This window comes from Leopardus geoffroyi, chromosome C3, assembly GCF_018350155.1.
Source record: "Leopardus geoffroyi isolate Oge1 chromosome C3, O.geoffroyi_Oge1_pat1.0, whole genome shotgun sequence".
Taxonomy (NCBI): Eukaryota; Metazoa; Chordata; class Mammalia; order Carnivora; family Felidae; genus Leopardus; species Leopardus geoffroyi.
The window spans coordinates 28,972,921-28,986,123 of record NC_059338.1 but is presented as its reverse complement, the minus strand read 5'-3'; the positions used below and the strand labels follow the sequence as shown (position 1 = coordinate 28,986,123).

Here is a 13,203-nt window from a genome sequence, read left to right as displayed (position 1 = left end):
ATTACTTGGAAACAAGCTACTAACCATTCTTGGAGAATATGTAAGAAGCAGTTCCAAAATCATAACCCCTTCCCTGAGTTTATGCATTCCTACCTTCACAGAAGCCAGGAATTCAAGTCTGCAAGTGTGTACAAGCCCACTATGTACAGGATATTGTATGAGGCATACAAAGATGAATGACACTCAATCCTATCCCTAGGGGAAATACAGTCTAGCGAACATAGAACGAGATTTCTTCTGACAAGGAGCATCCTGGAAAGCCTCATAGAAAACTTGGTGTTTGATCTGGGTGTTGAAGGAAGGTGAGATTTCAAAATGCAGAGCTAGGGAGAAACCCATGGGAGGTGGGTAGGGTTTATGTACATTGTTCTCAAGTCCCTGGAATCACGTCAGGACTCCAGAATCTTCAGCAGGGCACAGATCATTGCTCAATGATGGTAAGACTGGCTCTCCATGCAGGCCTGTACTTCGGAAAAGAAATCAGGTGACACAACTGGTCACCTATTCGGAATCCTAGAAAACATTAGAATTAGGAGCAGGAAGATACTAGGGAAAAGGAGATGAGCATTATGTTTATCTGTGTTCTAACATGGCAAAGTCATGTTTTTGGATTTTGTTGGAAAATTATATCACTCCTTTCTCTGAATCCTCTTATGTATGTTTGTCTGCACTTCAGATATGGTATTCATTTCATGTATACATCTTCCTCCACCCTTGGGTTGTTGAGCTCATTCTGATAGTCACTCATTTTAAATGCCCATGCAACTGAAGCTATCTTATAAATACCGGGACGTCAATGGATGTTTGCCAAATTGAAATTTAATTTAACCCTAGGCAGAGCTTCTAGGATTTGAATTCAGGTACCCTGGCTACAACATCTGTGCTCTTAAACGCTATACTCTGTTATTGATGTCTCATGGATAATCTTGAACAGTGGGCCGTAGAATTTTGATTTTATTAAATCAGCAACAAGGAGCTAATGAAGGTTTGGTAAGTGCTACGCTTTTGGGTGATTAGGCTTCTGATTCTATTCAGTGTGTCTGGAAGGAAGGAGAATTTAGAGACAATGGGGTCAGTAAGGAGGCTTTCACAGTGGTTTGAGCGAGCGCGACATTAGCTCTAAACCATAGCAAAAGTAGGAGAAGGTAAAGGAGAAGAAGATAGGTTTAAGAGGCAAGTGGTCACATGGTCAGTGGGACTTCTTGAGGAGGGAAGTGAAGAAAAAGGAGTTGTGGCCATATTGAAGCTTTTGATAAGGTGACAGAAAAAAAAAAAAAAACCTGATACTTTTCAGGGAAACAGGAAATGAGAAGTTTGAGATTTGGAGGGAAGGGAGGATTAAAGGATATGAGGTGATCTGTAAATGAGAAAATGAATATCCTGCTGAGAAAAATCTTTCATTTACTGCTATAACCTGTTCCAGTACTTTAGAAATATCCCTTGACAAGAGTCATTTTCATCATCTTGTTTATATTTGACTTAATCTCTCATATGTTTATTCTGACTTACTTCCTCTTTTGTTCTGAGGGTAGATGAAAATGGTAAATAAGGTGTTATTATTCCTCTAATAACCTCCCCAGAATGAAAACTTGTATACCATGTAAAGTAAATGGTGTAAATGTAGAAGACATTTCTCTTATATCAGTTGCCTGTTGGTGATGGTTGTTTGGATTTATAAGTAGATTGGATCATAAACAGATATTAACTTCGCTGCATTGCTGCGTTTCTAGTGTGGTTAGACCTAGACCTCTTTTCCCCACCTGAGATCTATGTGAGAAACATTTAAAGAGAAATAGAAAGGAGATAGCAAAAGCCAGCTTCGACAGAGCAAAGAGAAATTATTTGTGCCAGACAACAGATGCAATAGCCCTCCCGAGCTCTAAGCCCTGCCCTCCTCTTTATTTATTGTTTTGGTGCCATTATTGTTTCTCCATGTTATCACCAGTGACCAGGCAGTTACTCTGTGGTAAATCTGGCTCGTTAGCTGATAGAGTCTGCAAACTCTTCTAAAGACTTTCTGTTCTCAGACCTTAGGCAGTCGTGTTTCAGGGTGGACAGCGTCCATCCAGCCTCTTTTCTCCCAGGGTCCTGATTCTTCAAAAAAATCATCTAGATGGTTCCTTCCGGCTTTTCCTGATTTGGTGATGGAACTCTCCTCTCCCCACTGTACTTAAAGTCTACCCATCAGAACATGTAATTCAAGAGAGCAAACTCTGTTAAGTGTCATTTAGGGGTGTTTTGCTGCTGGTAGCATATTTCACAACTACCACAAGAGTAAAATAATACAGGGTTTGGGGTTTCTTTTTTTTTCCTTTTCTTGCTAATACATCATTTATTTGTTTTCCCTCTGTCAAACCCTGAGCCAACCCCAGGCTGCCTGGGGAGATATCAGAAAAGGAACATACAGGGCAGATAAGATATGGGAGAAAAACCTATGGAAAGTGGAGATGGCTCCTTCACATGGCGAAGAGGATGAGAAAGGCCGCCATCAGGCCAAAGAGCCCCTTGGCCTCCCAGAGGGCAAAGCCCAGAATGGCGTAAGAGAAGAGCTTCGGCTTCAGGGAGGGGTTCAATGATGAGGCTCCCAAACACAGTCCCAATTCTAGCCTCAGAGCCAGCTACCCCTACCAAGGCAGCCCCAGCCCCAATGAACTTGGCTGCTATGTCAATGTCCCTTGAAATGGCGCTGGGTCAGAAGCTGCGGCTGGGAATAAGTGAGGTCAGGGGACGTGGGGCTGCCAAGCTGCTGAGGCTCTCTATGTCAGTGTCTCCTGTGGTTTTAGCACCACTGCGGACAGTGATCCACTCAACAGCCAAGAGGTGCTCCTGCCCAAGAAGGGGGCGGAGGCAAACTTTGCGCAGGCAAACGTTTTCAGGGGATGAGGGGCTGTGGAAGGAGAGCTGCTCCCAGTTCAGAGAAGACAGAGAGGGGCAGCGAGGGGGATTCTTTTCTCCTTAAGTCTTAACACCAAAAGCACCATAAACAGGGAAAAGAAGAGATAATAGCCACAAAATTTGGGGAAGCTGGAAATGAGAAAGGCAAGTGTGAATGGATTTATCTGACTTAAAGCTGAGTCCTGAGCCAGTGATCGGAAAAGCTGCACAGCGATTGTGTTTGCACCCCAGAACCCTCAAAAAGCTTGGTAGTTGGTGAACATCAGGTACCTTTAGTGGGGGAAGCAATGAAACTAAAAACAGGAGGATTGGTTTAAAACTTATATAAGAAACACTTAGACTCTGAGATCCTCTCCTCTGCTACTTCCAGAAAGGCAATAGCCCTTCCCCACCAGGCAGGAGTTTGGAAGATTCATCTCTAGGGAACCTGACCAGCCTGAGAGAAGAAACTTACATGAACAAGTCCAATCACATCTCCCTGTACAGAAAGCATAACTGACAAGTCCTATCTATGTACACAAAGCTTCCAAATAATTGTTTTGATTTTTTTTTTAATTTTTTAAGTTTATTTATTTATTTTGAGAATGAGAGAGCACAAGCGGGGAGGAGCAGAGAGAAAGAGAGAATCCCAAGCAGGCTTCACGCCATCAGCACAGAACCTGATGTGAGGCTCAAACTCCGGAACTGTGAAATCATGACCTGAGCAGGGATCGAGAGTCGGAGGCTTAACTGACTGTACCACCCAGTCGCCCCAATTTTTTTAATTAAAAAAAACTATTTATTTTGAAAGAGAGCACATGTACGTGCGTGTGAGCGGGGAAGGGGCAGAGAGAGAATCCCAAGCAGGCTCCCGTGCTGTCAGCGTGAAGGCCATTTGGGGGGGGCGGGAGGGGGAGGGTTCAATCCCACGAACCATGAGATCATGACCTGAGCCAAAATCAAGAGTCAGACACTTAACTGACTGAGTCACCCAGGTGCCCCCCCCCCCCACCAAATTATTAATGAGTGTTCCATTCTTACCCATGAGCAAACACCCAAGGATCATCAGACAACTAAGAAGGTTCTGTAACCTGAAAGTCTCACCGCTACAGACAGAAAGAAGCTACTTGGAACCAGACACTATACAAAGAGATTATAAATCTGCCCCTCTGAATAAATTGGTGAATGAGTATCTTTGAGAGTTAAGAGAAGAGATTGCATCCTTGAAAGAAAGATGTACTATTTTTAAAGTACTCTTAAAATTTTAAATATGATAGCAGAAAGGAACATTTTAATGGAGGAAACTGAACATAAAATTGAGGCCGCTGCCCCAAAAGTAGAGTTAAAAAATAAATATATATAGTGCTGGAAAATAAGAAAGAAAATCAAAGAGTATCAGCCTCAAAACGTATCATCTGAGTAATAGACATTGTAGAAGAGAGAACTAAAAAAATGGAGAGGAGAAAGTCATCAAAGAAATAATGCACACGGGGCGCCTGGGTGGCTCAGTCGGTTAAGGGTCCAACTTCGGCTCAGGTCATGATCTCACGGCTTGTGAGTTTGAGCCCCGCATAGGGCTCTGTGCTGACAGCTCAGAGCCTGGAGCCTCTTCAGATTCTGTGTCTTTCTCTCTCTCTCTCTCTGCCCCTCCCATGTCTCTCTCTGTCTCTCAAAAATAAATAGAAACATTAAAAAAAATTTAAGAAATAATTCATGAAAATTTCTGGATTATAAGGGCCCAGTAAGGTATCTAACTCAATGGATAAAAATCAGCCCACACCAAGGCATGTCATTAATGATATTTTAGAACACCGGGGAAGATGCTAAGCTTTCTAGAAAGAAATAGGTCACATATTAAGGACAAGGAATCAGAATGGCAACAATAGAGGCCAGACAATGGAGCAGTGCCTTTAAATCCTTAGAGATTACTTTCAGTTTAGAATTCTATGGCTAGCCAAAATTTCACATGTAAAAATAGAATAAAGATACTTTATACTGTGTCAGATCTTACCAAGTTTGCTTCCCAAGCATCTATTGAAACCTACTAGAAGAGATATTTCGTTAAAACAAGAAAGTAAACCAACTAGAGAAAGACTGACGTTCTAGCTTAAGAGCCTGGTAAAGAGAGCACTTGCGCGGCTCAGTCAGCTAAGCCACCTACTTCGGCTCAGGTCATAATCTCCAGGTTCTTGAGTTCAAGCCCCGTGTCAGGCTCTATGCTGATAGCTCAGAGCTTGGAGCTTACTTTGGATTCTGTGTCTCCTTCTCTCTCTGCCCTTCCCCCATTTGTGCTTGGTCTCTCTCTCTCAAAGATAAACATTTAAAAAAAGCAATAAAAAATTTTTTGTAAAAGAGCCTGGTAAAGAGAACCAGGATGATGAATTGCGGTCCCATAATGTCAGCTATTCAGCAGATCCAGAAAGCAAGCAGCTAGAAGACAGAAGCATAGGGATATTCTTTTTTTTTTTTTTTTTTAATGTTTATTTATTTTGAGAGGGAGGGAGAGAGAGACCATGAGCAGGAGAGGGGCAGAGAGAGAGAGAGAGAGAGAGAGAGAGAGAGAGAGAGAATCCCAAGCAGGCTCCACACCATTAGCGCAGAGCCCGATGTGGGGCTCTATCCCACAAACTCTGAGATCGTGACCTGAGCCAAAGTTGGACACTTAACCCACGGAGCCACCCAAGTGCCCCGTATAGGGATATTCTTTAAATTTTTTTTTAACATTTATTTATTATTGAAAGAGACACAGAGCATGAACAGGGGAGGGGCCGAGAGATGGAGAGACACAGAATCTGAAGCAGGCTCCAGGCTCTGAGCTGTCAGCACAGAGTCCAACGCGGAACTCAAACTCACAAACTGCAAGATCATGACCCGAGCCGAAGTCGGATGCTCAGCCGACTGAGCCACCCAGGTGCCCCCGCATAGGGATATTCTTGAAGGAAGCACAAGAGACTGTTAACAGTGGTTACTTTAAAAGTAAAAGTGAGGGGCCCCTGGGTGGCGCAGTCGGTTAAGCGTCCGACTTCAGCCAGGTCACGATCTCGCGGTCCGTGAGTTCGAGCCCCGCGTCGGGCTCTGGGCTGATGGCTCAGAGCCTGGAGCCTGTTTCCGATTCTGTGTCTCCCTCTCTCTCTGCCCCTCCCCCGTTCATGCTCTGTCTCTCTCTGTCCCAAAAATAAATAAACGTTGAAAAAAAAAAAAATCTTTAAAAAAAAAAAAAAGTAAAAGTGAGAGCTACCTGGATGGCAGTTGGTTAAGCATCCAACTTGATTTCGACTCAGGTCATAATCTCACGGCTTGAGATTTAAGCCCTGCGTCCAGCTCTGTGCTGACATCACGGAGCCTGCTTGGGATTCTCCCTCTCTCTCTGCCCCTCCCCTCAAAATAAGTAAATAAAGCTAAAGGAAAGGTCTGTGAATTGGGAGGAATGGGCAAGGAGGACTTAAACCCTCTCTGAGAAGATACACTCCCCGTCTTTATTTTTAGTATTAAGGCTTTCCATAAATGTAGGGCAAAGGAAGGGTTTCTTTTAGACTGGTGGACCACAGCAGCCCTAGTCTTTTTGCAAGAGCCCTTCCGTAAGAATTTTCTCCACTCCAAGACCTTCATTACCAATAATTAATTTCAGACGGAAGGTTCAGCACTCCAAGCTTCCTCTGTCTTTGACCCAGGAGAACAGGCAGTGAATAGTTTGTTTGTTTGCTTGCCAGAGATCTTATCTTGACCCAGAAGAGCTGATAGGATCAGAAAGCCAGAACTGATCTTTCCTCCCCAGTATTCTTTCTCTACAAAATGGGGGCTGTGATATCTTAGCCCAAGACAAACGTGGGATTAATATATGTCACGAGTGGAGAAAAAAAGAGGTTGCTTGTTTTAATAATGGCTATATTTCGTAGCAAGAAAATCGAAATCACTCTGTAGTGTGTTCTAATCCCCATTCGTTCTTTGCTCTTTCTCAATGTATTTGTATTAATCAGTACAGAGCAACCAAGCCAAATGTCCAAACCACCCACTTTCCTATTCCCAGCAAATAAATTAGAGGGAGGCCAGCTGAAATCTGGGCCAAGAGCTTAGCTGACTTGTACGTCTGACTTTTGTTCCATGATCTGAAACTCAAACTAAAGCAAAAAGGAAAAATTTTCCAGATACCAGCCTCTTAGTCCTTCACACACGCAAAACTGATAAACAAACCTGTGAACACAGATGCAACGATTTGGAGAATGATCCCTACAGGCACAAACAGATGCTTTCCTACTGCAGTCTTCCTGAAGTCCATGTTCAGCTTTGGGCTCTAAAACTTGAGTGAAATCAGAGGGACTTTTTAGGATCCAGAAGGAAGTGGTGAAAGGCTTAGAAAACAGGACCTTTGAAGAAAGGTTGTAGGAGACAGATTTTGAACTCGGAAAATAATGTGTGATCAAGAAGAAGCTTGCAGGGCGTGGAGGGGGCTCCCTGGCTGGGTCAGTCGATTGAGCTCCCGACTCTTGGTTTCAGCTCAGGTCACGATCTCACAGTTTTGTGAGTTTGAGTCTTGCATGGGGTTCTGTGCTGGCAGCGCGGAGCCTGCCTGGGATTCTCTCTCTCCTTCTCTCTCTGCCCTTCCCCTGCTCACGCTGTCTCTGTCTCTCTCGAAATAAATAAATAAACTAAACTAAAAAAAAAAAAAAAAAAAAGCTTGGGAATAGCAAATAAGGAGAGAACAAAAGGAAGTTGGTAACAATGGTAGAGGACCCTATTTAGTTTACAGGGTAAGAATTAACTTTCTAACTGCAAAAGTTGTTAAACGCAGACATGAACAGCTAAGGGAATGTTGTAGAATCCAAGTTCCAAAGAGACGAAGAAGCCTGTATTAGTTTCACTTAGTGTATGGACTAGGGTTCTTTATGGAAAGACATGGCAGATATGCAGATGTTCAACCACGGTCTCTCCCAGCTGCCACAAATCTGATGTTCTGAGCAATTGCCAGAAAGATGAAACCGTTTGGCACAAATTTGATGCTTCTGCTTGGCCACAGCACCTTAAGTGCAGCTCATTTATCAGCAGAGAGGTACATGCTGCTTAGAAGCAAAACCTGATCCCAGGATCCGGAAACCATATAAGCAGAGGAGCAGTGAGAAACGATAGGTCTAAGGGGTCCTGAAAAAGATAAATCTTTTTCTGGCCCTTGTTACCAGGTATGGAAACATTTAGAGAAGAGAGGGAAAATACTTGGAGAATACGTCCAGAAATGAACAAAGATATGGTTGTTATAAGATTGGAAGACGTCGACAGGGAGAGGAAATTGGTTTGTATAATTAGATTGATCTAAGAATTACCTTGTCTTCACAGTATACCTTTCTGTTAAGGAGATGTAACGTCTTCTTTTGCCAGATAAAGACAGAGTGCTTTCCTTTTATAAAAGAACATCGCCAAAGTATACTTCAAGTTACTGGCAAACCCAGGACTAACCTTCAAGCTTTCTCCTCTTGGCCAGTCTATATACTGGAATAGAGCCATTTCTCCCATCAATATGAAAAGTTTATTTCTTGCCTTGGCTTCTGTTTTAACTGCTAACCTTTATCTCCTGTCCCGCAGCTGGGATGAGAGCAGCTCCATCAGCAGTGGGCTCAGTGATGCCTCGGACAACCTCAGCTCAGAAGAGTTCAATGCCAGCTCCTCCCTCAACTCCCTCCCAACTACTCCCACTGCTTCTCGCAGGAACTCTACAATAGTGGTACGTGAGCTTACAAACACCTGGGCCACTATGTCGAGATGAACCACAGGGCAGACGGCAATGCCTGGGTACACGTTTGCACATACACTCACCCACCCCGTGGGATCTCTTCCCGTGTGCCTTTGGCCAAGTCCTTTTAGAGCTGGCCAAAGGAAACCTGAGGCTACCAAGCAGTCTTAGCTGTGGTCCTAGTAACACCTGTATTAGTGGCCACGCCTACTTGGAGTGATACATCTCTGTTCCAACCAGAGAAGAAAAAGAAGCCCTGAAACACACAGGATGTCTTTTCTCTGGCACACGAGAGGTATAGGTCGAAACCCTGGGTTGACAACACCGTGGAACGAGCAGGGCCACCCAGCAACCAAAATAAATCCCCTCAGCCTCCTTGTTTCCATCCCCAAGACCCTCCTGTCTCACTCTGCTTTTTCTGTTCTCCTCTTCAGCTCCGCACAGACTCAGAGAAGCGCTCACTGGCAGAAAGCGGGCTGAGCTGGTTTAGTGAATCAGAGGAGAAGGCCCCCAAAAAACTGGAGTACGACAGTGGTAGCCTGAAGATGGAACCTGGGACTTCTAAGTGGCGGAGAGAGCGGCCCGAAAGCTGTGACGATTCATCCAAGGTTGGAGAACTGAAAAAGCCTGTCAGCCTGGGACACCCTGGTTCCCTGAAGAAGGGCAAGACCCCACCGGTGGCTGTCACTTCCCCCATCACTCACACAGCCCAGAGTGCCCTCAAAGTCGCAGGTGAGCCTGGAATAAAGGAAGGGACGAGGGCAAAGTCCTCTTTCTTTGGCTGCTCCTCTTCTTAAGGTCATTAACCCACAGGATGGTAGCAAACGTCTACAGAGTGCTTTAACAACAGTCCTGTGAGGTAGGGAAGATGGGTATTACTGTTTCCATTTTATGAATATAGAAATAAAAACAAAAAGGGGTTAAGTGGCAGAGCCAAAATCATACAGCTAATAAGAGGGAGAGGCAGGAGTATGTTATGTTCAGAGACTAGTTTGACCTGCCTTTAGAAACTTCCCATTGGTTGTCTTTCTTTCCTCTCCCAAGACATCTGGCTGGCTTACTTCTTCACAAGGTACTTGCTTGGCCTCCCCGTGAGGTCCCAAGAAAACAAAACATCAGAATTGCATTGCTCCCAAAGTTGGCCCCTTGGGTAACTTTTCGCCTTAATTGACATTTCCTTCCAGTCTCTACTTACCAGGAGGTGTGGCCATAATCTCGGCTGTTTGTAGCCCCTCCTTTTTGTCCTTCCTTGGCCAGTTGTTAGATGCACTTCTTTCTTAACCTTTGTGGTTGCCTCTGCCATTTTCACCAAAGTGGAATGTCCTACTGTAATGGGAGTGGGTCGTTTGGTTTTTTTTTTTTTAAGTTTTATTTATTTTGAGAGAGAGAGCACGCATGCACTCGTGTGAGCAAGCTGGGGAGGGGTAGAGAGAAAGGGAGAAAGAGAAAACCAAGCAGTCTCCACGCTGTCAGCACAGAGCCCAACACGGGGCTTGATCCCATGAACTGGGAGATCACGACCTGAGCCCAAATCAAGAGTCACACGCTTAATTGATCGAGCCACCCAGGCGCCCCTGCTGTATTTTCTAGAAGCAGAAAATAACAAAAAGCAAAACAAACAAATAAAAAAAAACCCTGAGGCCGCTCCTACCCAGTCTCCTTCTTCTGGCGAGAAATTTCATCAGCCTACATGGTATCTGCTTACCAGTCTCTAAAATTCTATAGTACCTTGGCAATGTGTCCTTTTCCCATGGAGGGCAAGAAAGGGATTTGCCGGGACATTGCCAAGCTATGGGCCAGTTTCAGCCACTCTTACCTCATTTCCCGCCCTCTTACAGGCAAACCGGAAGGCAAAGCTACGGACAAGGGTAAACTTGCAGTGAAGAACACCGGGCTACAGCGCTCCTCCTCTGACGCCGGCCGGGATCGCCTGAGTGATGCTAAGAAGCCTCCCTCGGGCATTGCTCGCCCCTCCACTTCGGGATCTTTTGGCTACAAGAAGCCTCCTCCTGCCACAGGCACAGCCACTGTCATGCAGACTGGGGGTTCGGCCACTCTCAGCAAAATCCAGAAGTCCTCAGGCATCCCTGTCAAGCCCGTGAATGGACGCAAGACCAGCCTAGATGTGTCCAACAGCGCAGAGCCCGGATTCCTGGCTCCTGGCGCCCGTTCCAACATCCAGTACCGAAGCCTGCCCCGGCCAGCCAAGTCCAGTTCTATGAGTGTGACCGGTGGGCGGGGCGGACCTCGCCCTGTTAGCAGCAGCATTGACCCCAGCCTTCTTAGCACCAAGCAGGGGGGCCTTACACCCTCCAGACTGAAGGAGCCTTCCAAGGTGGCCAGTGGGCGGACCACTCCAGCCCCTGTCAATCAGACCGATAGGGAAAAGGAGAAAGCCAAAGCCAAGGCGGTGGCCTTGGACTCAGACAACATCTCCCTGAAGAGCATTGGCTCCCCAGAGAGTACTCCGAAGAACCAAGCCAGCCACCCCCCAGCCACCAAGTTGGCAGAACTGCCACCAACCCCTCTCAGGTACCCGAACTGGGCAGCTTCTTCCTCGTCCCTCTGCTCTTTCTTTGACACACGCCTGTACTCCTTAGACCAAGTGAGGCCTGGCCTACCTACCCACTGTCGCCTCTGGACCTTTGCCTGGCTCTTTCCCCTCCACTCCCCTGTATGCCAAGTTCCTTCTCCCTCTTTCAAAACTCACCTCGTTTATCCTATTCCCTGACCAACCCTTAACCTGTCTTCAGCACTCGGACGAGTGGGTTTTCTGGGTTTACTTACACGTATCTTTGTATGTAAATCCATCTGTGTGTAAATCCACCTGTGTCTCCCACGTGCATGTGCTGTCCCCCTCATGAAGACTGCCTCTTGCTTCTGTCACTCTGTCGTTCTGAAAACTTTATTTAATTTTCGCTTCCCTCAGGGCCACAGCTAAGAGCTTTGTCAAGCCACCCTCCCTAGCCAACCTAGACAAGGTCAACTCCAACAGTCTGGATCTGCCATCGTCGAGTGAGGCCCACGCTTCAAAGGTCCCAGATCTGCATCCTACAAGCTCAGCAACCGGGAGCCCTCTCCCTTCTTGCTTCACCCCTAGTCCAGCACCCATTCTCAATATTAACTCAGCCAGCTTCTCCCAGGGCCTGGAGCTAATGAGTGGTTTCAGTGTCCCCAAAGAGACCCGCATGTACCCCAAACTCTCAGGCCTGCACAGGAGCATGGAGTCCCTCCAGATGCCAATGAGCCTGCCCAGTGCCTTCCCCAGCAGTACCCCTGTTCCCACCCCCCCGGCCCCCCCTGCTGCACCCCCAGAGGAAGAGACGGAAGAGCTGACCTGGAGTGGAAGCCCCAGAACTGGGCAATTGGACAGGTAGGTGGATAGAGAGACACAACTGAACCTGGGTCTGTCCCTATGGCTCTGGCTCATTTCGCCATTAGTAACACCGTCCTGTATTTGCCGGGCTGTGACTTTGAAAATTTTTTCACATACAGTAAGTAATTTCATGTGCTTCACAACACCTCCAGGAGATACGTGGGAGTTTCAAATTACTGTGCTGATAAATTGTTATTATTATCACTATGATAATTGTACACTGGGGACACTAGTGCACAGACATTAAGTGGCTTTTCCAAGATTTCACAAGTAGTTTAACCTGTCATCCAAAGCTTTTGCTTTTTAGGCCAGACTGATGTCTATTATATCACACCTTAATGTGACCTTTTAGGTAGCCAACCACATCCTGATTCCTGAGCAGACAAAAACACTTCGTATTTCAAGTGAATTTCTCAAGTTGTAAGCACAGAGGAAGACTGCAACTGTCTTATTTTGTTTATAGAGATAAAGGGGTCTGCAGTTTGATGTCCTGTGTTAGGTGTTGCATCCTGTAAACCTGTGGTCCCAAATTCTAGTTTCTAAGATGGACCCACATGCCTCTCTCTCTCTCTTTTTTCTGCACAGCAATCAGCGGGATCGGAACACTCTTCCCAAGAAAGGGCTCAGGTAACCCTTAAATGTGTTTTTCCTTCCCTCTATCTGCGGATCCTGGTCTTTGGGAAAAACTGTAACTTGACCCGTCCTAAGTCCCGGTCATGAATGTAGTGCCCCTTTTAGCCGAGTTCTTTGTATGCGGTGCCTGTGCGAATGCCTCCTCGCGCCCTACCCAAGCTTAGTATCATGTGTGAGTCAACTTTATAGCCAGAGTTCTTTTTTGGTGACAGAGAGGAAGCAGGTTGGCACATGGGAATCCTACCTACCCTTACCTGTCCCGGCCTGTGCTGTCCCCAGTCCTGGCTAAACTTCCTCTCTGTAATTTTCCTCCCTCAAAGTAAACCAGTGGGAGGACAGGCCGCCTCTGGGGTCACTGAGATGGGGAAGAGCAGGACACCCCGGTCCTCCACCAATTCTGCAGCCCTGAGTTCTTCAGCTAGGTGACTCCTGCTCTGTGGAAGCCCACGTATGGAGTCGTAAAGCTCTGTCCTGAGCTCCCGGGAAGAGGCCGTCACGCCCCCTCCGTCATTTCAGTCCCCACCTCAGGATGTCACCTCGTCTGTTGCTCCCTCACTCCTTACGCAGTTCTGTCTGCTCCCCCTTTCCCTTGTCCTGC

At 46.2% G+C, this 13,203-nt stretch overlaps 1 protein-coding gene and 1 pseudogene across 17 annotated transcripts in view; one reads left to right on the top strand and one right to left on the bottom strand.

Annotated features, from left to right (window-relative positions):
- Positions 1–13,203, top strand: part of NAV1 (neuron navigator 1) — a 246,154-nt gene that overhangs the window by 204,136 nt on the left and 28,815 nt on the right. For all 17 annotated transcript variants that reach the window (XM_045456509.1, XM_045456504.1, XM_045456505.1 and 14 more), the window contains 5 exons: positions 8,449–8,587; positions 9,031–9,328; positions 10,435–11,128; positions 11,526–11,969; positions 12,558–12,599. In XM_045456509.1, the coding sequence (XP_045312465.1) occupies positions 8,449–8,587; positions 9,031–9,328; positions 10,435–11,128; positions 11,526–11,969; positions 12,558–12,599 (1,617 nt within the window). The remainder of the gene's footprint in view (positions 1–8,448; positions 8,588–9,030; positions 9,329–10,434; positions 11,129–11,525; positions 11,970–12,557; positions 12,600–13,203) is intronic.
- LOC123586905 lies at positions 2,457–2,927 on the bottom strand (annotated as a pseudogene).